A 21,153-nucleotide genomic window follows, 5' to 3' on the forward strand; every position below is an offset into this window, starting at 1 on the left:
GCCATCTTACTGTTCGAACGCGGCTTCTCGGATCCGTTGCCAGGCAGAAAGTCCTAAGTAGTCGCTTCATCTGCGAAGAGCTTCTTGGACCCAGTCACGACGTTGATTTCCTCAGTGCTCAGGGCGGTGCAAGAAGGCCTCTTGGGATGGTGAACGATGCAGGTCGGAGAAAACATACCGCTGGCATGCGGGGCTGCGGATGAGGGTGCAGCCTGCATCTTCCGTGAAGCTTCAAGTTGATCAATGATCCGGAGGGCATCCGGTATGAGCATGTAGGCGTGGATGGCCGGGCTGGTCGCAATAGCTGCATGCACAATACTGAATTGCCCGATGTCGGACTTGCGTCTCGGAAGCACAAGCACTTTCGGTTTAAGGCACGCCTCGATTGCGCCATAGCATTTCACGTCAGTACTTGAGTGGTCTCCTGAAACCGTGTACCTCGGGAGTTGGCGGCCTCACGTTAGCTCACGATGACATGGATCCGCGCAGTAGCCACCGTAGGCGAGACCAACGGCTTGCTTGTCCGTGATAGGGAAGAAGGCAAAGTCTGGGAAACCCTCTGGTGAAGATCCATAGAGGTCATCTTCTTCGTGTTTGTTGAGAGTTCGAAGATGGTGTCGAGTTCAGATAGGTCAGTCGAAGTCCGTATATAACGTGAAGAGGCTGGCGTTGATTGTTTAGTAGGGCTGTGGGCCGAGCCCTGCTAAGGCGGAGTAAGTGATGTGAATGAGGGTGTTCTATGAATACCGTTCTAGTTTATAGCGCCATCTGTGCCCCAGCAAACCGCCGAGCCAGCGCCACGCTGGTAAGCAAACACCCATGTCTATGATTGCTACCCAAGGTATTCGTTCACCTCGCCAGATTCTTTGGCGGCTCCGTGGCTGGCCCTTCCGGCGTCACGTATGCCTTGGTCATGCCACCGTCCACCACAAAGTCCGTGCCGTTGACAAACGAACTTTCATCACTCGCCAGGAATACTACCGCGTGCGCCAGCTCGATCGCCTCTCCAAACCTGCCCGTGGGGAAATGCACCTCCCGCCGGTGCCGCTTCGCTTGGTCGTCGCCAAGCCAATCCTGCAGCAGCGGAGTGTTGAGCGGTGCGGGACAAAGAGCGTTGAATCGGTAGCCTTCGCGCGCATGCACGATGGCAAGCTCTCTGGTCATGGCGAGGACTGCACCCTTCGACGCAGTATAAGCCAACTGCGGTGTCGCGGAGCCCACAAGTGCGACCACCGAAGCTGTGTTGATGATGCTGCCTCGATTCTTCTTGTGCTTGCGCAATGATATGACTGCGTGTTTGCTGCCGTACCAAACCCCTTTGACGTTAATGGCTTGAGTTAGGTCCCAAATTTTCTCGGGCGTGTCAATGGCGTCTTTCGGCAGTATCAGCAATAGTAATCAAACGACCCTATAGAGGGCAGGACACACCCGCATCATCACCATGCATGATACCAGCATTGTTGAACATGATGTCAACGCCACCCCACGCATCGAGCTGCTCAACTGCAGCCTGGACGTCTGACTCCTTGGAGACATCACACTTCAGCGTCTCGAGTTTGCCGGCCATATGCGGCGTTGTTTCCTTGGCCTTAGTGATCGCTTTGGCTAACGCTGGCTCCGAAATGTCGCACATCAGGACGGATGCTCCCTCACGCAGAAATAGGATGGTCGTTTCAAGGCCAATCCCGCCTGCAGCGCCAGTGATGAGGGCGTTCTTTCCAGCGAGACGGCCTCGCGTGGCATGGGCAGAAGTGCCATTCATGTCAGCCTTATCCGCTTTGTTAGTCCATCTGGATCTGATCACTGGTCGGTGGCAATGTAACGAACCATATCTCCGTTGAGGTTGGGAGAGTGCAGCGAATCCTGTTAGGAGCAGAAGATGTTGACAGAGGCAAGAGAGCGAAGCGATCGTAGACCGCTATGCGTGGACCCGGACGAGGCTTCAGTCACTGTTGGAGTGATGTTGCTGTCACCGCCGGAAATGATAACCTTGATTAGTCGCCGAGTCCCGCCCGAACCCTAGCGTTGGCGTAACATTGCCAAGCCTACCGACGAGACCTTCAGCGATGGAACCTTGTAACACTGCAGCGCAGAGAAAGATTGGATATGGGCCACCAGCGCTGCCGGATGCTTATGAATATCATATATCGACAACTACTATGGCCGGGCTCGTGGCAGAGCTCGGTCGATCGCCGTCCGAATCGCTAGGAGTTTGGCGCATAGGGTTACGATTCAGCTCGTGAGCGGAGCCTGACACTATGCTCCATGTTAACATCGTACAAGGCGAGGCTGACTGTGGCATACGCCGTGGCTTCTCAAAGGGGTAATGTAGTCAGCATTGGTATAGGATCATAAAGAGCGAACACCTCGCAAAGAGGAGGTCGGACCAACGGCTGGAGCCGAGCGCCTCCGCATTAGCCACGCGACCATGATCAGCGCTAGCGGGCGATCATTCCAAGTTCCGTCCACGATCTTGAACTCATATGCTTTCGCGCACCTCTACGATAGAGGAGGGCCTTAAAGGGATCTCAGACTGTTTCGGATAACGTCGTGGCTAGCCAGAGCAGCCGGACTCCGCCGTGTGATAGTCCAGCTACCAGGCGGAAACATCGGGTCACGCGAGCACGCACGCGAGCATGGCTATTACCGACGACCCTTCCGAACTCACACACTCCGACCTCCCGAAGTTGCTTCAGAACGATGTCAGTGTCAAAGTGGGCGGGGTCGACATTGACGGCATCATTCGGGGCAAGCTGATGTCGAAGAAGAAATTCTTGTCCATCGCCGAATCTGGCTTCGGCTTCTGCAGCGTGATTTTCGGCTGGGACATGCACGACAAGACGTATTTCAAGGAGCTCAAGATCAGCAACAAAGAAAATGGATACCGAGATATCTTGGCGGAAGTTGACCTATCCTCCTTCAGACGCATTCCGTGGGAAAGCAATACACCCTTCTTCCTTTGCAGCTTCCGCGAGCCAGAAGGCGAGAGCCTGAGCGCATGTCCGCGGAGCCTACTGGAGAGACAATGTGCTAAGCTGGAGGCAATGGGCATGGGTGCGCTGGCTGGCGGTGAGTCTTTCCCAAGCAACGCCGTTGGCTATCTCGGGCCTGACTTTCCCATTCAGTGCCCTGCCATGTCCATTGAGAGAGACTGGCTAATCAGATACTGCTGTACTATCAGCCGAGTACGAGTTCTTCACGTTCCGAGCACCACAAGCGGCTTCTGCTGCGCCAAGGCTGAGCGAACGCAACTCGAGCACGACCGCAACCTTTCTACAAGAGAATCCTGTCAACAGCCTACCAAGCCTGGAAGAAGGCATGTTTGGCTATTCGCTGACACGACCGGTACACAACAAGGACTGGTACTACGACATCTTCTCCAGCTGTAAAGCTTTCAGATGCGACATTGAAGGCTGGCACACCGAGTCTGGCCCCGGAGTCTACGAGGCGGCACTCGAGTATGGTGAGATCAAGCAAATGGCAGACAGAGCCGCACTGTTCAAGCTTGCGGTCAAGAGTACGAGTAGTACGTACGGCATCACCCCGTGCTTCATGGCTAAGCCAAGGGAGGGTTTGCCGGGTAACAGCGGGCATATACATGTCTCGCTGACAGACACGAAGACGGGCAAGAACCTCCTTGCGCGGGAGAAGCCTGATCCGAACCCGCCATACGAGGATCTGCGGCATATAAGCGACCTGGGCCGACACTTCCTAGCTGGCGTACTCGATGGATTAGCGGACGTCATGCCCATCGTAGCACCAACGATCAATAGCTACAAACGTCTGGTGGAGAACTTCTGGGCACCGGTCACTGTGTCCTGGGGTCTTGAACATCGCGCTGCATCTATACGGCTGATTGCGCCTCCGACAGCCCCGGCGAAGGGTACGCGACTAGAAGTCAGAGTGGCCGGTGCCGATGCAAATCCATATCTCGTCATGTCTGCCATACTAGCGCTTGGTTTGCGAGGCATCGAGAAGAAACTGTCTATTCCAGTCAAACCCCTCGGCAAGGGGGAGGAAGTAGGGACTGCTGGAGACGGCGGAGCGAGGCTTGCCAAGAGTTTGAAGGAGGCGACGGCGCGGTTCAACAGGAATGGTAGTGTGGCCAGGGAAGTGTTTGGCGATGACTTCGTCGAGCATTTTGCGGGGACGAGAGAGCACGAAATCAGGTTGTGGGATGAGGCGGTGACGGACTGGTAAGTACAACGCATTGTTGTCCAGACGCAATAGCAAGCACTAACAATTTGAAAAGGGAGGTGAAACGGTACATCGAGACGGTCTAGAGTTTGTCGCGTTCTAAGTCCTACCGCATCACAATCGGCTGGCTTTTTGGCGTTGAATCGCCGCTAAACGCTTGACGCACGCCGTCGTCGCCACCATGCGGAAAAGAGATTGGCCGGAAAGACTCCATCCCCATCCGTGTCCGATATGTACGTCGTGAGGGCTATGGAAGGCTTCGAGTAAAAGCAGGTTTAGCATGGATCAAACAAGCCTCCCTCAGCATAGCGAAGAGTGTAGCAAACCTTCGTAGCTGTCTCCAGCATGAGTTCTTCTAATGTCTATGCTTCAAAGTTGAATTATTTTCCTGCTTTTCCATGAGCGATGAAAGTGTTCGACCTCGAGGGAGCGGCTTTGTGCTTCGACAGCTCTCGCTCCGCCTAATTGCCTTCACGATTTCTCTTGTAGTCCTGTATGAAGGATACGCGTTCGGGATCCATAACGGAGAAATATCCAGGTGCTGATAAACGCTAATTGAGATGGACCAACAAAATAAAACATACAGCAGCGGGTATTCCCACGTGGTCACCCACCGCAGTACTAATCCACCGGATCGCAGCTTAAGTACAGGAGAGCGGACGGGATCCTCTGTTCTCTGCGACCTATGGCCATATGTGCTTAAATCCAGCTATTGGTTGCAATATAAAGTTGATCAATGTTAAGAAGCCTGCAAATTCGCTGTCACGTCTGACCGGGCAATCCGCGAATGGCACATTACAACAACCCAACGATGTTGCTTTGGACAGATGCAGGCAAGTGGACCCTCCCGCGTCCTACGAGCCGCATTGCAGCCGGGTAAGGATCTGAACTGGCCTTCGACACTGAAGCTTCCTCGATCAGCGTTTCCGGCTCGCGCTTCGCCAGAGCAGCTTCAGAAGTACCGTCAACGATGCGCAGATGACCTGTATGCTTGGCAGCGCGCCAACAGACCAGAGCGGAACAGCTTCGTGCTGCATGATGGTCCACCCTATGCTAATGGGGCGGTACACGTGGGACATGCGCTGAACAAGGTGCTCAAGGATCTCGTACTACGGTCGGAGCTTGCAAGGGGTAGACGGGTGCACTACCGCCCAGGATGGGACTGTCATGGCTTACCCATAGAGCTGAAGGCTTTGCAGCAAGCAAGGACCCCGACAGACGGAGCGAGAGCGCTGAAAGACGCGCCACGGAAAGAGGCAAATGCAGCCGCAGGAGTTGGCTTGAGTGCTAGCGAGATCAGAAGAAGAGCACGTGAGCTGGCCACTGAGACGGTCAAGGTGCAGAAGGCAAGCTTCAGAGAATGGGGTGTTATGGGCTGTTGGGACGAGCCATACAAGACTATGGACCAGGGGTTTGAAGTCAAGCAGCTTGGCGTTTTCAAGGAAATGGTGAAGAAAGGTACGCTGAAGGTCAGCACGCACGCTGCACGCCGCATATGAATCAAGGTGCTAATGATACCATTTAGGTCTGATCTCGAGGCATCATCGACCCGTCTATTGGTCTTCATCATCCCGCACCGCCCTAGCAGAAGCGGAGCTTGAGTATGACGACCATCACCAATGTACGGCAGCTTTTGTGAAGATGCCGTTCGTAACCCTCCCAGAGGTGTTGGTCGCGACCGGCTTGCTTCAACCGGCCAGAGTCTTCGCACTGATCTGGACGACCACGCCGTGGACTTTGCCAGCCAACCAAGCCATTGCTGTACACGAGTACATTAATTATAGTCTTCTTGAGCTTGATAGGCTCACCGGATCATGCTCACTTGACTCCGATGAAAGCACAGAGCATCTACTCGTTGCGACGGATCGCATTGACCACGTCGTTAAATACCTTCCCACTACCATGCGTGTGAAGGCCATACGCGGTGGCATATCTGGATCTCAGCTGGCCGGCAAGAAAGCAGCATGCCTCAATCCCTTTCAACACAGCCACTCGCCAATACTGACAGCCGGCTTTGTCACCGCAAGCTCTGGCACAGGCTTAGTACACATGGCGCCTGGTCACGGCATGGAGGATTACCAGGTGTGCCAAGCAAATGGTATTGGACCGATTCTTGCCCCAGTCGACGATGAAGGCAGGTACACCGCTGAAGTTGTTTCGGAAGGCAGTGCAGAACTCAGGAGTGCACTGATGGGGCTTGATGTTCAGAGCGATGGCGCAAAGGCGGTTCTTGACGTGCTTCGGGAGCCTGGAACGCATTTCTCCAGGCTCCCTAGTCATACCAATCCTAGCCTTCTTCTCGCAAGCCATCATTTTGTCCACAAGAACCCGATCGATTGGCGGACCAAGCAGCCGGTTATCGTTCGGGCGACGGCTCAATGGTTCGCTGATGCGTCTGCGCTCCAGCAGCCTGCACTCAGTGCTCTCGAGGATGTCGTCTTCATACCAGAAAATGGTAAGACAAGGCTTAGTGCCTTCTTATCTGGTAGGAGTCAGTGGTGCATCTCCCGGCAAAGAGCCTGGGGCGTGCCGATACCTGCGCTTTACCACAAAGAGACGGGAGAAGCCTGCATCACCGAAGAAAGCATTGAGCATATCATTGCCGTCCTTGAGGAGCGAGGCACAGACGCCTGGTTTGACGGCCCCGAAGACGATCCGGCATGGCTGTATCCTGCCTTGGAGCCGGGCAAATGGGTCCGTGGTAGAGACACAATGGACGTGTGGTTCGATTCCGGTACGACTTGGACGACGCTCGAGCCAAGAATGGATGGACGTAATGTGGCCGACGTCTATATCGAAGGCACAGATCAGCACCGTGGCTGGTTTCAGAGCAGCCTTCTCACGCACGTTGCCGTGCAAGATGTAAGCGAGTCGCACAATGCGAAGGCGCCTTACGCCAAGCTGATCACGCATGGATTCACGCTTGATGCAGAAGGCCGCAAGATGAGTAAGAGCATAGGCAATGTCATTGCGCCGGAGCAGATCATCAATGGGAGCCTGTTACCTCCAATCAAGCCAAGGAAGCAGAAGGGTGGCAGTAAGCACGAGGTATCCGACGCGTCTACCGAGCAGCCAAAGTACGATTCGTTAGGTCCAGATGTTCTTCGCCTCTGGGTAGCTTCTTCTGACTACACGCGGGACGTCACGATAGCGGTGCCGCTCTTGCAAGATGTGCAAAATACGTTGCAGAAGTACAGGGTGACGGTGAAATGGCTGCTAGGTGTGCTGGCGGACTACAAGCCGTCCACTCGCAAAGATGAGAACGACTTGAAGCTCACCTTCTCCGACAAAGCTAGCCTCTACCGACTGTCCAAGGCGAGCGCCGCCGCCTATACGGCATATGGCGAGTATGCATTCCATAAAGCAACGAAGGAAATCAGCAACTTCGTGAACAACGATCTCAGCGCTTTCTACTTCGAGATATGCAAGGATACGCTGTACACTGGCTCTGCAGCAGAGAGACAGAAGACACAAGCTGTGCTTGTCATCGTATTACGAGAGTTGCTGAGGATGTTGGCTGCACCTACACCGCACCTAGTGGTGGAGGTGTGGGAGCATATGCCGTTATATCTGAAAGAAACCGAGGAGCATCCGCTACGACGGATTTGGAATGCGCCATACCAACCGCGCTTCCTGACAGACGAGGCGGCGACTGAGCTTGAGCGGGCTGTGCAAGACTTCGAGAGACTGAGCGGAGCGGTGAAGCTCGCGCAAGAGGAGGCTCGGCGCGCCGGCAAGGTGAAGAGCGGGCTTGCTTGTGAAGTCCAGATTATCATGCCTGCAGACAAACATCATCCGCTTGGCCACCGTGTACGCGAATGGCACCAGAACGGCGAGCTTGCAGACTTGTTGGTCGTCAGCAAAGCGCATGTGCTCGAGCACGGTACTAAAGCCGACGTAGTGGCAGCATGGCGATTCTCACAGGCGGTCCATGCCGGGTCCGATGGCCGTGACGACTCTGTCACGGTAGTGGTGGTACCACCCGAAGGCAAGAAATGTGTGCGCTGCTGGAAATATACCGCTGAGGAGGAAGGGGTGGCCTGCGAACGGTGCCAGAAGGTGTTGCAAGAGTAAGCTTAAGCAATGGATAAAAGTTCAGCAGCGACTGTATGAGGGGCGGCTGTGAGTTCTCCGTCAAGTGGTAGTGGGTGCCCGAAAGCTACGCTGTCTGCAGACGCGCGACCCTCAACTGGGGATTTGTACGTGCTTTAGCGCACGCGTTGCAGACCAGAAGCTCTAGTTGTATTACTCGCCCTAGCGCTGTACCAATCTCACTCCCATCTTGGTCAAGTCGATCAATACCGCCGCAGACATGGCACTAATCAGCGAGCAGGAACAGGCACGTTGTCCCTGCTCCCTAGGCCGCAGGCCATATTGGACCAGCGAGCAGCGACGAACAACATGTTCAGATGTGGTCCCAAGCATCCCAAGTCAAATAAAACATGCCTACGGCAAGCGCTCGCTTAAGTTATCGATCATTAATGTCTATAGCAGAGCGAGTGTCTAGATGTAAAATGTATGTACAGTGTCTGTACCCATGGCACCGACCCAACCAATTCCGACATTATTGTCATTATCTGGCGCCTAGATGCTCCCGCGCAATGCTCCCATGAACCCAGAAAGTCGATGCCTTTTGTGTCCCCCAACGCGTATGCTTAATATAGCGCCAATGCTAAGACGACGAACGCCATTACAATGCCTTGAGCTCCCATTGAAAGTGTGACACCAGCAGACTGTGCAGTTGCCGACGCAGTAGCGATGCTTGCGCTCGTCGTAGCGGCAATCTTTGCTACGCCGGTGCTCGACGTGATCGGGAAGATGCTCTGACTGGCGGTTGCGTTCGCAGAGTTGATCGCCGCCGCGCTGGTGGCCAAGTAGAAAGAGGTTGAGTTGATGGAAGAGCTGCTCCGGCTGTATGAGGTAGCAGTACACGCGGAGTAAGTGGTCATCTGGGTCCAAGTAGCATCGGTGGTGACGGTACCGGACGGTGTCGCCGTGCCCACGGTGGCGTAGTTCTGCACTGTGCCAGAGTAGCTGGTGAAGATTGAAGTGGTAAACGACGGGTCGTTCAAGCTCAGCGAGGCGACGGACTGGATCCAGGATGCTGCTGCTTGCGAGTCCGTGTTGTAGTACGACAGATGGCTCGTCTCGCTGAACCAGGTTTGGTTTGCGGCACAGATAGGGTCGGTGGAGACACACCAGTTCCTCATGATGGGAGCATAAGATAATAAGTTCTGAACTTGGTAGTCGGGACGCGGGAAGTAGCCTTGGAGGTTTGAGCCGTTGCCGTAGTTGTAGGGCTGGTTCGCGGTATGACGGGTGTCGCCGAAGATGATAACGGCAGCGACTGCGTGTCGTTAGAACCGGCCCAACTCATGTGGTGGGCAACGATGGGTGGCACTTACTCTTGTTTCCAGGGCTGGTCGATCGGTTCAGTGGTGGAGTCTGCGGCTGATAACATCCATTGAAGGAGTACCCACCACCACCGCCGAGGATATCGCTGGCGATCTGTCCGCCTTGCGAGTAGCCAGCCAGGATGAGCTTGGAGTTCGGACACCGTTCCGCGTAGGCAGTCATCTGCACATGGCCGGCAACAGCACCGTCATACGCCGTCTGGCAGTACAGATCCGTATACAGGGCCGAAAAGTACAGGTTCTCATATCCGCAATTCTTGATGCCATCGCAGGTCGCTTGAACAAGCGCTGCCTGCCGTCCAGGATACGGCTCGTTGTTGCCACGGGCTAGGAAGAAATGCACATCATCGCAGTAAGAACACGGATCCTGAGCCCGTGCAACGCCTGCGCAGCAGAGCGAAAGGGCCAAAGACACGGAAAAAGATAGAAAATGCATGGTAACAAAGCGAGTGTGTGTGTGGAGGGAGTGTGAATGTGAGGTGGAAAACAAGACCTTGTGGTAAAGAGACTGTCGAACCTCGAAAAAGCTTATCCACCTTCGTTCAACACGGACCCATGTGATCCCAAGGGAGAGTAGTGCTATCTCTCCTTTTCATGGCGCTTGACGACGCGTAAGGGACGCGTTAGCGGCATTCGGATCCTTGCTGTATGCCCCAATCCCGCACTCGCCCTGACCACCTAGATGTCGTGTACGGCGTGAATGCCGGCATATAGACGGTTGAAAGCCACCTGAGACAAATATCGGGCGATGAATTAGGCACATTCGGACTGAGGCTTCGGGCGGTCGTCTCTGCCTCTAGAAGACGCTATGCGGACCTCGCCTTGTCAACAACCCCCACAGTAGTCGACTGATTCCTTTTCGGGTGCGCTTAGCCTTTTGTTCGGTAAGTAACTAAAAAGGGCCAGTTTTGCGTGCCCGTTGAGGTCGGGCAGTGGGATTTGGCGAACTTGAAACCCCCCAAGCCGCACGACTATTTATAGTTTGGCTATAGGCAACCTGCATGAAAACCTTTAGCCGGCATGGCGCTATCTGAATGATCCTGCAGCGTGCTTATCTATCATCAACTCCACACAGTTGCTCCAATACACTTAAGAAACGTGGTAACGGTCTAGTGTGTTTTCACAAAGTACTCTACAGCTACATCTCGACCCATTTACTTTGCGCGGCCTTAAAGATCCAAGCCTCGCTATGCTTCCACAGCCGCCGTTGGCTACTATGCATACACTGCCGTAATCATGTTCTATGGTCGCATGATCCACAGCAGAAACGCCCAACACCTACCACAAAAATCAAGCTCAATGGCCAGTCGTCTTAGGCCTCCGGTGACGGTGAAGCAGCAGCGCCCTTCATCCCCAGCGCGCTGGGCATCCATCCCGATCGTCTCGAACCCTCATTCAACCTCGGCCGTCCAAAGCCCAAGTCAAGATCAAGAATGATCTTGAGCGCATTTCGACTCCGCAGATAAGGCAATGGGGCCTTGGCCTCCTGCAAGCCCGTCGCTGGCTCGATACTACCCCTCGGTCCCAGCCCCTTCCCCGCGGTCTGCTCCCCAGGTAACGGTAGCAGCCCTTGTAGAAGTTCGTAACCGGCCAACGTGAAGCCGAACTGTGGCGAACTCCTCAGCACACGCGCCAGACCGCCTTTGAAAAAGGCGCTGAATCCTTCTTCCCGGAAGACCTTGGTTGCCGCATCTCGGAGGCCGGTGTAAGATGTGTCGCCTTTCCGCGCTTCAACCTGTAGCCGCGTCTTGATCACATCGCAAGGTGTTGTGAGGTAAGCAGCTGGCATACCTGCTATAGCACCTGCAGTGAGTAGCTGCAGGATACCCAGCTTTTTGGCCGGTGACTCGCCGAAGAAATCGCGCTTCAAGTGGGAGTAGGTCGGAAAGTATATGGCGGAGAACGGGACATCGCGGAGTAGGCAGGCCGATGCGCCCTTGTAGAGGCCGACCAAGCCGAGATGGCGGACGATCCACAGAGCGGAGCGCTTCGTGAGTTCCTCGCCCTCTCGGGCGGCAGCCTTGAGCGCCTCACCTTGCACTTGCAGTCGGATCTTGACGATCTCGAGTGGGTTGGTGAAGATGACTTGACAGCCACCTGCCGATCCTCCTGCCATGATCTCCGCCCAGAGAGGGATTTGGCCGGTCTGTCTATCGGTGAACTTGCCTCGTACAAGATCATTGACGGTAAGTTTGATAGCCTTTTCCGGCGCCACGCCCACGAGTTGCGGCACGACACCAGAGTAAAGGCCGCGAAAGCCTTCGTTGCGGATGACTTTTTGGAAGCAGTCAATGCTGTTCTTATACAGCACCTGGCCTACTCTGGAGCTTCGCTGGTTCTGCATGCGCGTCTTCACCAGATCAATCGGATACACCATGAACGCACCGAACGCTCCGGCGATCGAGCCGAGACCGAAATGGTGCGCTGATATTAACAGGTCGTGGAGGAATGTCTTCGAGCCTGCGACAGCCTTCTCTGCTGCGCCGGCAACCTGGCTTGTGTCGTGAGCGCGTCCATTTGAGTGCCAGCTCGCATCCAGCACCCGCGCAAAGTCCGATAGTCCCAGTCTTCCTGACGGCTGGTCTAAGGACGCAAAGTGGAAAAGGATGTCCGCCTCCATCGGTGTGAATAGCGTGAACCTCGTTATCCGTGCTGCCTCATTTAGGAAGTCCACTCTCGTAATCTTGCCATCGCCACTCTTGCCGATCGCGTTTCGTATCACCAGCTCCACCAGGTCCATCTCTCGTATCACGTTCTGGAAGGCGCGCACATTCGCATAGCTGATTTTTGACCCAGGGCTGATGTTACACAGTGTTGGTAGGTTAGTGAGAAGGTGGTCTGACAGCTTGTGCGCAGCCGTCTCTTGTATGATGCGCTGGAAGTCCTCCGGTTCTATGTATCCATCTCCGTTCTTATCGAAGTGAAGGAAGGCTTGCCGCACTCTCTCGCCTTGCAGCCCACGTAGCATCTGCGCAAACTGCGGGTAGGTCATAGAATGCCGGTGCTTCTTCCCACCAAGATATAGCGTCGCCCAATCGCTGTCCCAGTTGAATGGTATTGTGTCGCTGGTCTTGTTGCGGGCGTATGTATCTTTGAAGCTGTTGAAGTCCACGTGGCCTGTACCTGGGTCTGCGAAGAGTCGGAAAGCGATGTCATATTCGGCGTCGGGTTTGGCGAGCAGATTATTAAAGACAGACCAGTCTTGTAGGCTTATGCGACCTTTATGACTGCGGTCGGCGATGTCGAAGAGGATGGAATACTGTTCCCGCTTGATCTTGTGCTACCCTGGCCGTAAGCTTGCATTCTAGGTGAAGAGATTGCGGTTCCATCGCGAGTGCAATACGTACATAATCCTCGCCTTCTGGCGCTATTGCATCGATGAACCTCTTCTCATCGAGGTAGTACTCTTCGGTGGCGTCATCTTTGATCGCATGCTGCATGAAGTCCGACCTCGTCTCTCTCGACAGCGAGGGTTCCTCCTCTGTCCCAACCAGCGACTCCTTGACCGCAGTCGCTACTCTCGCCATGACGGCGGCCTTGTGGCACTGCAATGCCTCACCTGAATGGATAGGTCAAGAACACGCCGAGTGCCAGATTGATGTGATCCTTCTGCAGTGGAGGCTTCGCAGATCCGCTGAACCGTTATTGCGCCAGCAACGGCGCCAAAGCACGGATGGCCAGGGGGGAAACTCTCCGCAAATGCACCGTTGAGGTGCGGAGAGAGTACGGAGGGATCGTGTGCACTATGAGTCGTGAGATCGGTAGCGAATGTATAGGGTGAGATACAGCTTCCACGCTTGATGGTCTATATGCACGTCAGTCTTGACATCGAACTGGAGTTGAATCCGAGCTTCGAAGCCCAACTTTTCTGAGCGTCGGAAAAACCTTACCACCGATGGGAGTCGCCAGGAACGCCGGCTGCCTCGGCTGTGGCGCCAACCGACATGCTCGCTTAACCTGCCTCGCAGCGCCTTGCCGAGGACACAACCAAGGTGATCATTGCTCGTTGTCACATCGCTGACCATGGCCGGGAAAGGCATGTCGTCGAAACGCAGACTTTCCAAACTACTACAGCAAGTGGTCGGCCATTCCACACTGTACCTGTAATAGGGTGAGCCTGCTGCAGTGATGTGAATAAGATCTAACAGCACCATAGCCACAGTGAGATTGTGAGGTCAGCACAGAAGTAATATATAGCTCTCAGTGAACGGTGCCAGGGAAGTGTTAGCCCAAGAAATGAAATGTGTGTATCAGATGCTAAGCTCGAGGGGTCTGAGTAGGGGCGTCACGTGAGCGACATCTCTAAGCGGAGCAAGTGACGGCTGCAGTCCAGATAAGCTCGTGGCAGCATGGTTGCGGATCTGCCGGGCGGCAGGACGGTGACAGCAGTCAGGTACGATGCGAACAGAATGAATTTTATGTACACCCAGCATTGCACCATTCAGCGGGGTTTGAGGCCACCAAAGTCGGACTAATGTGCTCACAGAGTCGAGGCGACAACGATGATGGTGATTTTGTATGTAGGCGTTCGTTGTGCTGTATTGTTGTTCTAGTGCATCGTTGCGAGTGTATATCGGCGTGCAAAGCGCGAAGCTGGAGAAGCGGCGCTAGCGTGCGATGCGTCTATCAGAAAGCCGAGTCACGTGGGCTTGGCGTTGCGAGCGGAGACTGAGGACCAATGACTGCGCAGATGGCGGGCTTGCTGCCTTCGCACCCTCCTGTTCTTCTCTCTTCGCCACGCGGGTTTTGTCTTCGACTGTCGTCAACACTGCCCTCGACTTTCTGCCGTCCCTGTCATTTTCCATCCCATCGGTAGTCACGCTACCTTTTGCGCGTAGAGTTGGAAGGCGCGACCGACTCACATGCGCTTTCAGCAGGCAACGTCCAGTCACATGATAGCGCTTTGGCATGGCAGGTTACAGAAAGCGCAAGCTTGACGACATCGAGAGTCTCTTGAAGTCCGACCCCGAAGACGTACGTTACCAGTCACATTTGTCCATTCATGTACAACCAGGCTGATGGCACGATAGGAGGACTATGACAACCGTCGATCGTCACCTCGAGCACGGCCACAAGGCCGGTCTTCGAAACGTAAGAGTGGTGCCGTGCGCAAACCGGTCAAGCGACGAAGAGAAACATACGGAGACGACAGCGACATCGAGCCGGACAGTGATGAGATAGAGGAGGACGAAGAGGAAGAAGCTTCCTTTGCCGAGTCCGACGCGGACGAAGAGTTTGCCACGAGTGCGAAGACTGGCAGGAGGGTGCGTGCAGCCGCTCGGAAGCCCGTCAAGTACGAAGAAGAGCCATCAGATGTCGAGCTTGCGGATGAGGACAGCGATCGCGACTCTTTACAACCGTCTCCAGCAGCTCGAAGCAGGCAGGCAGCGGGCTTGAAGAAGCGGTCTCTCATGGTGAAGCTGAAGTTACCCAGCATGGCAGAAGGTGGCCGCGCTTTGCGGCCACGCACCGGCAGCAAAAGCCTAACGAAGCGTGAGCCCACACCACAGGAGTATCGCGGGATGGCAATGCGTAGGAGCAGCCGGATATCGCACGATGATCAAGAGCCGCTGGTAGCGTTGACCGACTCGGGCAGGCACGAGACAATCACCAGGCCAGGAACAGCAACACCAGAGCCTCCGTCTCGAAGACCAACACGAGGCAGTAAAGGTCTCAAAAAGCCGCCGAGTGCGATCATGGAGGCGTCTCAGGAAGACTCCCAGCAATTGCAATCTCAGACCCAAGGTGAAGACCTGCTGTCACAGCTCAACCAGGCAGCAACCCACACACGACTAGAAGTGGACCCCACGTCTCCGGAAGCTGCCGCGCAGGCGGAGAACGATGATGATGACGACATCCGCATGGAGCGTGTGGACGAAGATGAGGTTGTCGTACAAGAATCTATGGACGATGATGATGAAGACGATGGCCCGATTGCAGGCGCCGGCCGCTCACTGAGGCCGCGTCGGAAAGCGTCCACGCCACCAACTTCGCAACCTGCCCGCGGCTCTCGTCGTAACCTACGTACGAGGAAGCCTGGTGTTGGCGAACCGAGCAGTGACTTCGAGCCAGATGCGGAAGGTGAAGCAGACGTGGAAGAGAACATATCTGACTCCGATGGCCATCTCAAGATACCTCAACGGCACGATAGCAGTAATGACGACAGTCAAACCGGCAGACGGTCGGGCAGACTGGCTCGCAAAACAGCGTCGCAGCGCAGTCGGTCCCGGCGTAATCAGTCGGAAGATGAAGCTGACGAGGAGCTGGATCCGGAAGAGATTGCGGATGAAGCAGCTGATCTTGAGGAAGACCATCGCCGCAACAAACGCACTCGCAAGGGGCCAGCCACACGCTCCGAAATCGCGTTCGAGCCCAATCTACGCAATCGTAGCAACCGTCCTGATTACCGTATTCTACGCCCTGAGCTCTTACTACCCATGGAAGATGACGACGCTCCGGCTGCGCCTTCGGGTACACCGCAGCGTAACCGGCGTGGAGGAGGAGGCGGCGTCTATCGCAGCTTGTTCTCCACTTACGGACCATTTGGTGGCGCCGGAGGTCCTGCGCCTGTCTTTGGCGGACCGGACGGCGCAGCCGCGGCAGGTGGTGTAGATTCCGATAGTAGCGATGACGATGCAAGAGGCGGTCAGCAGGGCGTAGGAGGCGCTGTTGGCATGACACCCACCTCCGCCTTCCCCAAACCGTACGTGCCGCAGACTCACAGCAACGACCCTATCCAAGGACCCGGTGGCGGGCCGCCTGGACTCGGTAAAGTCAAGGACAAGCGAGCTCTGGCGGATGCCGATCCTTTGGGCGTCGACACGAACGTGACCTTCGACGGCGTTGGTGGTCTTGACAACCACATCAATCAGCTGAAGGAGATGGTGGCGCTACCACTGTTGTATCCGGAGGTCTTTCAACGCTTCCACGTTACGCCGCCACGTGGTGTGCTCTTTCACGGCCCACCAGGTACGGGTAAAACATTGCTTGCTCGCGCTCTCGCATCCAGCGTTAGTTCGCATGGTAAGAAGGTGACATTCTACATGCGTAAAGGCGCGGATGCTCTCAGTAAGTGGGTTGGTGAAGCCGAGAGACAGCTTCGATTGCTTTTCGAAGAGGCGAGGAAGAATCAGCCCAGTATCATCTTCTTCGATGAGATTGATGGCCTAGCCCCCGTGCGCTCGAGCAAGCAGGAGCAGATTCATGCTTCCATTGTGGCTACACTTTTGGCGCTTATGGATGGTATGGATGGTCGCGGGCAAGTTATCGTCATCGGTGCAACGAATCGACCAGACTCTGTTGATCCTGCCTTGCGTCGTCCTGGACGCTTTGACCGTGAGTTCTACTTCCCGCTGCCGGATGAGAAGGCAAGACGCGCCATCATCGACATTCATACCAAAGGCTGGGAACCTCCACTGCAGCCGGCGTTCAAGGATCAGCTTGCGGAGATTACACGAGGCTACGGTGGTGCGGATCTACGTGCATTGTGCACAGAGGCGGCACTCAATGCTGTACAGGGAACGTATCCGCAGATATACGCAAGCGACAAGAAGCTCGTCATCGATGCCAGTACGATCAAGGTGCTGGCGAAAGACTTCATGATCTCCGTTAATAAGATTGTGCCGTCTTCGGAGCGTTCGGCTTCTTCTGGCGCTGCTCCGCTGAAAAAGGATGTTGAGCCACTCCTCAGACGGCCACTCCAGGAGCTCACGGATCGCATGAATGAGGCCATACCACGGAAGCGGAAGGCTACGGCGCTGGAAGAGGCTATGTACGATGATAGGGATGACGAGCTAGGATTTGAGCGAGAGACAATGCAGAGGCAGTTTGAGTCTTCGCGGATCTTCCGTCCACGGCTACTGATTCACGGTCTTCAGGGTATGGGACAGCAGTACCTGGGTGCCGCATTGCTCGGCAAGCTTGAGGGCATACACGTTCAGAGCTTCGACATGGCCACGCTGATGAAGGATTCGACAAGGGTGAGCACGCAGTATTCCGTAACGCATCTCACAACAACTGACGAATGCTATAGTCACCCGAAGCAGCGGTCATCCAACTTTTCGAAGAGGTCAAGCGCCACAAACCCAGTGTCATCTACATACCCGACATCGACCTTTGGCATCAGACCATGAGTGACGCTACAATCCGCACCTTCACCGGCCTACTACGCAGCTTGCCACCCACTGAGCCGGTCTTGCTCCTTGGCATAGTGAACAAGGATCTTACCAACAAAACCCAAGTCACCAGATCCGACAGGAAGATGATGCAAGACCTCTTCGCATATTCCGGCAAGAATCGCTACATGCTCGTTCGGCCTACCGATCCGGAACGGCGGGAGTTCTTCAACGCCGTCATCGACCTCATCAGCAAGCCGCCGTCGGAGTTCCCGGAGCAAGAAACTCGAAAGCGCCGCAAGCTTGCTGAGCTGCCTGTTGCGCAGGCGCAGGAAGAGCCAAAGCGTGGTCCGACGAAAGATGAGCAGAAAGCGCAGAAGAAGAAGGATCAACTCACACTTAACATGCTCAAGATCAGCATCCAGCCTGTGATGGATCAAATCAAGAGAGTGCACAAGAAGTTTCGGACTCCGATCGTCGATGAGGCCGCTATCACCTATCTATACGATGAGCAGAATCCGGACCTAGTTACGACCGACCTGAGTGAGGAGCAGAGGCAGCAACAGCAACTATTTCGGCCGTATGAGCTTGACAAGGATGAGAAGGGTGTGGCAGGCTTGCGCGAGGTCGCTAGCGGCAAGTTCTACTACAATCTTGAGATTGTCACGATCGAGAAGCGGCTCTCAAATGGGTACTATAAGCGGCCGAAGGACTTCACGGCGGATATCAAGCGCTTAGCTAAAGATGCCAAAACCTCGGGCGACCAGGACCGGACACTCAAGGCGAATGAGATGCTGGCCAATGTTGAGGTTGACATGGCCATGCTGGAGACTCAGCAAGCGGCGCTTGTCGCCGAATGCGAGGCCGTGTACGAACGTGAGCTTGAGCGGGAGAGGGAGCAGGTGCGGAAGATGCGAGAGGCCGAGCGCGCTGGCTTGGATGTACCAAGGATTGTGCCCAACGTTCCGCCGCCGAACGCATCGAAGACGACGACAGAGACATCCGGGCCGGTTATGCTTGGCCAGGAGGTGCCTGGTCGACCCGCGCTGTTTCCAATAACGCCGAGTCGTATGCCAGCCGGTGGGCCAAGTCCGAACTCGAACCCCTGGAGTACTACCAATGGTAGCCATCCGTCGCACCAGACGAACGGCTCCACGGTGCCTTCGCGACCGCAAGAGGACTCCGAGATGTTGGACAGTCAGCACGAGGTGTTTGAGCAGCAGCAGCAACAGTCGCAGCGAGATCCGCACATCACGTCCAGCCAGCAGAACACGCAGGGTCAACGGTCGCAGAAGAGCGCGCATACACAGATCGCACAAGGCTCACAGCTAGATCAATATCACAACAGCGCATCAACTACAACCTCAGGACAGAAGACGAGTGACCGAAGTGGACGGAGTAGTGATCCGTACTCGCAGTACTCGAACGGCGTCCACAACAACCATCCGAACTTCAACACCTTCACACCTGCCGTCGGCGGCAGTCAGCTTCCCGACACACAGCCGCAAGAAGAAGCGCCGGCTTTCGAGCCATCGCAGCCATCGCAATCATCACAGAACATGCCTCCACCCGCCGCCCCGTCGCAGAACCACCGCCAAGCGAGCATCCATTCGATCCTTAACAATGCCGAGGACGCTGCTCCCACGACAACCACGACGGCGAACAAGACCGCTGCGGCGATGTCCCGCATCATCCTCGACCAAGCCGATTTGGCACTCCTGCATGGTTTCCTCGTGCGGTATAGTTCCGGCATGAGTGTGGAGCAACTGGAACAGGTGAATGCGAGTTTGATGGATGTGGTTTGGAGGCTACGCGGAGATTGGAACCGGAATCATGTGTTGCATGCGGTTAAGGAGGCGTTTAATGAGACGGTGAAGGATATTGAGAATTGCCAGGAGATTAAGCCGCCGAGTCAGGAGGATGACGATGCTTAGGTGTGGCTGTCAGAGGGCGCAAAAATGAGATCATAGAGTTGGTAGGATGAACCAAGCACTGCCGTTATTGTGCTCCTGTATCGAAGCTGGTAGATGATGCCATCGGCAGTAGCCTTTGCTGCCTATTGTCCTACTCCGATATATTGCGTCTCCAGGCATATAGTGAAGATAGGTAGTTATGCTTAACACATCGGCCCCTGTGAGGAGGTCCAATATTCTGGACCGCTCGAATAGGCTCTCAGCGGCGTACGCCACTCTGACGTCCATTTGCCGCCTGTCAAGGCTATGTGACGCTGGGCTTGGTCGCCAGATTTAGTTGCACTGTCATGTCGAATTATGATGACTGCTTGACCATCTTCGACACCACTTCATGCAGGTCTTCGTCCTGCAGACCAAGCATCTGCATCGCGAAGCCTTCGTTACGAGTCCAGTCGGCATCAACAGTACCAAGGTACCACACCAAGTGCTCGACAGCATCCTTGTCGCCCGCATCAGCTTTAGCCTTCTGCTCAACCTTATATTTCTCCGCCTCCAAGCTCGAAATATGCCACTTGCTATTCGTCGCCTTCTCGAACGCACTAATAATCTCATTCTGCGTCACACAAAAGCTCTGCACGTACAACATCTGGTTCGCCGTCTCGTCGGCATGCTGCAGGATCCGCGCCGTAGCTTCGCCAACACGAGAGAGCGTGCTGATCGAGAACTTCTTCTCTCCGTCGTCCAAGATGTCGGCACGGTGTTCTTGAGGCCAAAGGTGGATGAAGGCGGGATCCCAGTCGAAGAAGTGGCCGCAGACTAGACTTGTCCAGCTGAAGGATTCGTGAGAGGTGGCAAGTTGAGTGAGGTACTCTCGTAATTCGGCCTTGTGCTTGTACAGTGGCACCAGCTCCTGCGTTAGCGGACTTGAGGAGTCGCATGACCCGAAGTCGGCTGGGATGAAACGGTGGACTCCTGATGCAACGCAGGCGTCTGCGAGACGTTTCTGGACCTCTGTTTGGCTGCCCTTAATGGTGGCGATTAGAGCGTCTTGGCCTTTGAGCGCAGTCGTGAGAGAGTGGATGGGCATGTCGTCGTGTACTCTTGCTACCTTGACATTGGGTGGGTAGTTGTCTAGAGACCTGGATCCTTCACGTTTCAACACTGTAACGTCGAAGTCGTGGGCTAGTAGAGCGTTGAGCATGGACGGTCCAAGTGTGCCGTCTGCACCCAAGAGCATGACTTTCTTCATCGCCATCGTGACGCTGCAATAATGCAGCAAAGACTGTGATTTGTACGTTCGACTGTACCTCGTGGCCTTAATCTACAGCGGTAACGAGACCGGTCGCTTTAGCTGATACAAGAGACCCTGGACGTAGGGTTGATGGTTCGATAATACAATTAATAGGTATCAGCGGAGCATTGACATCTGTGCTGCCCATGATAAGTGTTACGTCTGACTTTTACGACGGAGAAGATTCGATTATTGGCCGATTGTTGATGGCACACAGTACTGCA

At 55.0% G+C, this 21,153-nt stretch overlaps 7 protein-coding genes across 7 annotated transcripts; 3 read left to right on the forward strand and 4 right to left on the reverse strand.

The window, feature by feature from the left end:
- Positions 1–783: 783 nt before the first annotated feature.
- Positions 784–2,329, reverse strand: BAUCODRAFT_35771 (uncharacterized protein). Its single transcript, XM_007679849.1, has 3 exons — positions 1,828–2,329; positions 1,429–1,768; positions 784–1,373 (listed from the first exon to the last, which is right to left on the reverse strand). The coding sequence occupies exons 1-3, from the start codon at positions 1,828–1,830 to the stop codon at positions 850–852; spliced, it is 867 nt and encodes a 288-aa protein (XP_007678039.1). The 5' UTR covers positions 1,831–2,329; the 3' UTR covers positions 784–849.
- A 652-nt stretch (positions 2,330–2,981) lies between these two features.
- BAUCODRAFT_35773 (uncharacterized protein) lies at positions 2,982–4,410 on the forward strand. The gene is made up of 2 exons (XM_007679850.1): positions 2,982–4,196; positions 4,253–4,410. Exons 1-2 carry the CDS (start codon positions 3,319–3,321, stop codon positions 4,281–4,283), a joined length of 909 nt encoding a protein of 302 aa, XP_007678040.1. The 5' UTR covers positions 2,982–3,318; the 3' UTR covers positions 4,284–4,410.
- A 481-nt stretch (positions 4,411–4,891) lies between these two features.
- Positions 4,892–8,519, forward strand: BAUCODRAFT_111512 (uncharacterized protein). The gene is made up of 2 exons (XM_007680176.1): positions 4,892–5,655; positions 5,723–8,519. Exons 1-2 carry the CDS (start codon positions 5,025–5,027, stop codon positions 8,269–8,271), a joined length of 3,180 nt encoding a protein of 1,059 aa, XP_007678366.1. The 5' UTR covers positions 4,892–5,024; the 3' UTR covers positions 8,272–8,519.
- A 60-nt stretch (positions 8,520–8,579) lies between these two features.
- Positions 8,580–10,524, reverse strand: BAUCODRAFT_35776 (carbohydrate esterase family 5 protein). The gene is made up of 2 exons (XM_007679851.1): positions 9,603–10,524; positions 8,580–9,544 (listed from the first exon to the last, which is right to left on the reverse strand). Exons 1-2 carry the CDS (start codon positions 10,045–10,047, stop codon positions 8,853–8,855), a joined length of 1,137 nt encoding a protein of 378 aa, XP_007678041.1. The 5' UTR covers positions 10,048–10,524; the 3' UTR covers positions 8,580–8,852.
- Positions 10,525–10,709: 185 nt separating this feature from the next.
- BAUCODRAFT_111517 (uncharacterized protein) lies at positions 10,710–13,461 on the reverse strand. The gene is made up of 2 exons (XM_007680177.1): positions 12,959–13,461; positions 10,710–12,891 (listed from the first exon to the last, which is right to left on the reverse strand). Exons 1-2 carry the CDS (start codon positions 13,136–13,138, stop codon positions 10,924–10,926), a joined length of 2,148 nt encoding a protein of 715 aa, XP_007678367.1. The 5' UTR covers positions 13,139–13,461; the 3' UTR covers positions 10,710–10,923.
- Positions 13,462–14,662: 1,201 nt separating this feature from the next.
- BAUCODRAFT_73927 (uncharacterized protein) lies at positions 14,663–19,659 on the forward strand (the record flags this gene model as incomplete). The annotated part of the gene is made up of 3 exons (XM_007680022.1): positions 14,663–15,623; positions 15,888–17,590; positions 17,644–19,659. Coding segments are annotated over 3 exons (4,680 nt in total), but the record flags the coding sequence as incomplete, so codon positions are not given.
- Positions 19,660–19,736: 77 nt separating this feature from the next.
- BAUCODRAFT_552073 (uncharacterized protein) lies at positions 19,737–21,149 on the reverse strand. Its single transcript, XM_007680178.1, has one exon. It carries the CDS (start codon positions 20,891–20,893, stop codon positions 19,994–19,996), a length of 900 nt encoding a protein of 299 aa, XP_007678368.1. The 5' UTR covers positions 20,894–21,149; the 3' UTR covers positions 19,737–19,993.
- Positions 21,150–21,153: the final 4 nt, after the last annotated feature.

The sequence above is a fragment of the Baudoinia panamericana genome (assembly GCF_000338955.1).
Source record: "Baudoinia panamericana UAMH 10762 unplaced genomic scaffold BAUCOscaffold_9, whole genome shotgun sequence".
NCBI lineage: Eukaryota > Fungi > Ascomycota > Dothideomycetes > Mycosphaerellales > Teratosphaeriaceae > Baudoinia > Baudoinia panamericana.

Bases quoted from the DNA above. Each gene is read 5' to 3' on its own strand.
- BAUCODRAFT_35771 (XM_007679849.1), bottom strand. The intron at 1,374-1,428 runs GTGTGTCCTGCC...TACTGCCGAAAG, and splicing joins CATGCATGGTGATGATGCGG to ACGCCATTGACACGCCCGAG.
- BAUCODRAFT_35773 (XM_007679850.1), top strand. From the start codon at position 3,319: ATGTTTGGCTATTCGCTGACACGACCGGTACACAACAAGGACTGGTAC. The intron at 4,197-4,252 runs GTAAGTACAACG...CAATTTGAAAAG, and splicing joins GATGAGGCGGTGACGGACTG to GGAGGTGAAACGGTACATCG.
- BAUCODRAFT_111512 (XM_007680176.1), top strand. From the start codon at position 5,025: ATGCAGGCAAGTGGACCCTCCCGCGTCCTACGAGCCGCATTGCAGCCG. The intron at 5,656-5,722 runs GTACGCTGAAGG...GATACCATTTAG, and splicing joins CAAGGAAATGGTGAAGAAAG to GTCTGATCTCGAGGCATCAT.
- BAUCODRAFT_35776 (XM_007679851.1), bottom strand. From the start codon at position 10,047: ATGCATTTTCTATCTTTTTCCGTGTCTTTGGCCCTTTCGCTCTGCTGC. The intron at 9,545-9,602 runs GTAAGTGCCACC...AACGACACGCAG, and splicing joins GACCAGCCCTGGAAACAAGA to TCGCTGCCGTTATCATCTTC.
- BAUCODRAFT_111517 (XM_007680177.1), bottom strand. From the start codon at position 13,138: ATGGCGAGAGTAGCGACTGCGGTCAAGGAGTCGCTGGTTGGGACAGAG. The intron at 12,892-12,958 runs GTACGTATTGCA...CGGCCAGGGTAG, and splicing joins CGCCAGAAGGCGAGGATTAT to CACAAGATCAAGCGGGAACA.
- BAUCODRAFT_552073 (XM_007680178.1), bottom strand. From the start codon at position 20,893: ATGGCGATGAAGAAAGTCATGCTCTTGGGTGCAGACGGCACACTTGGA.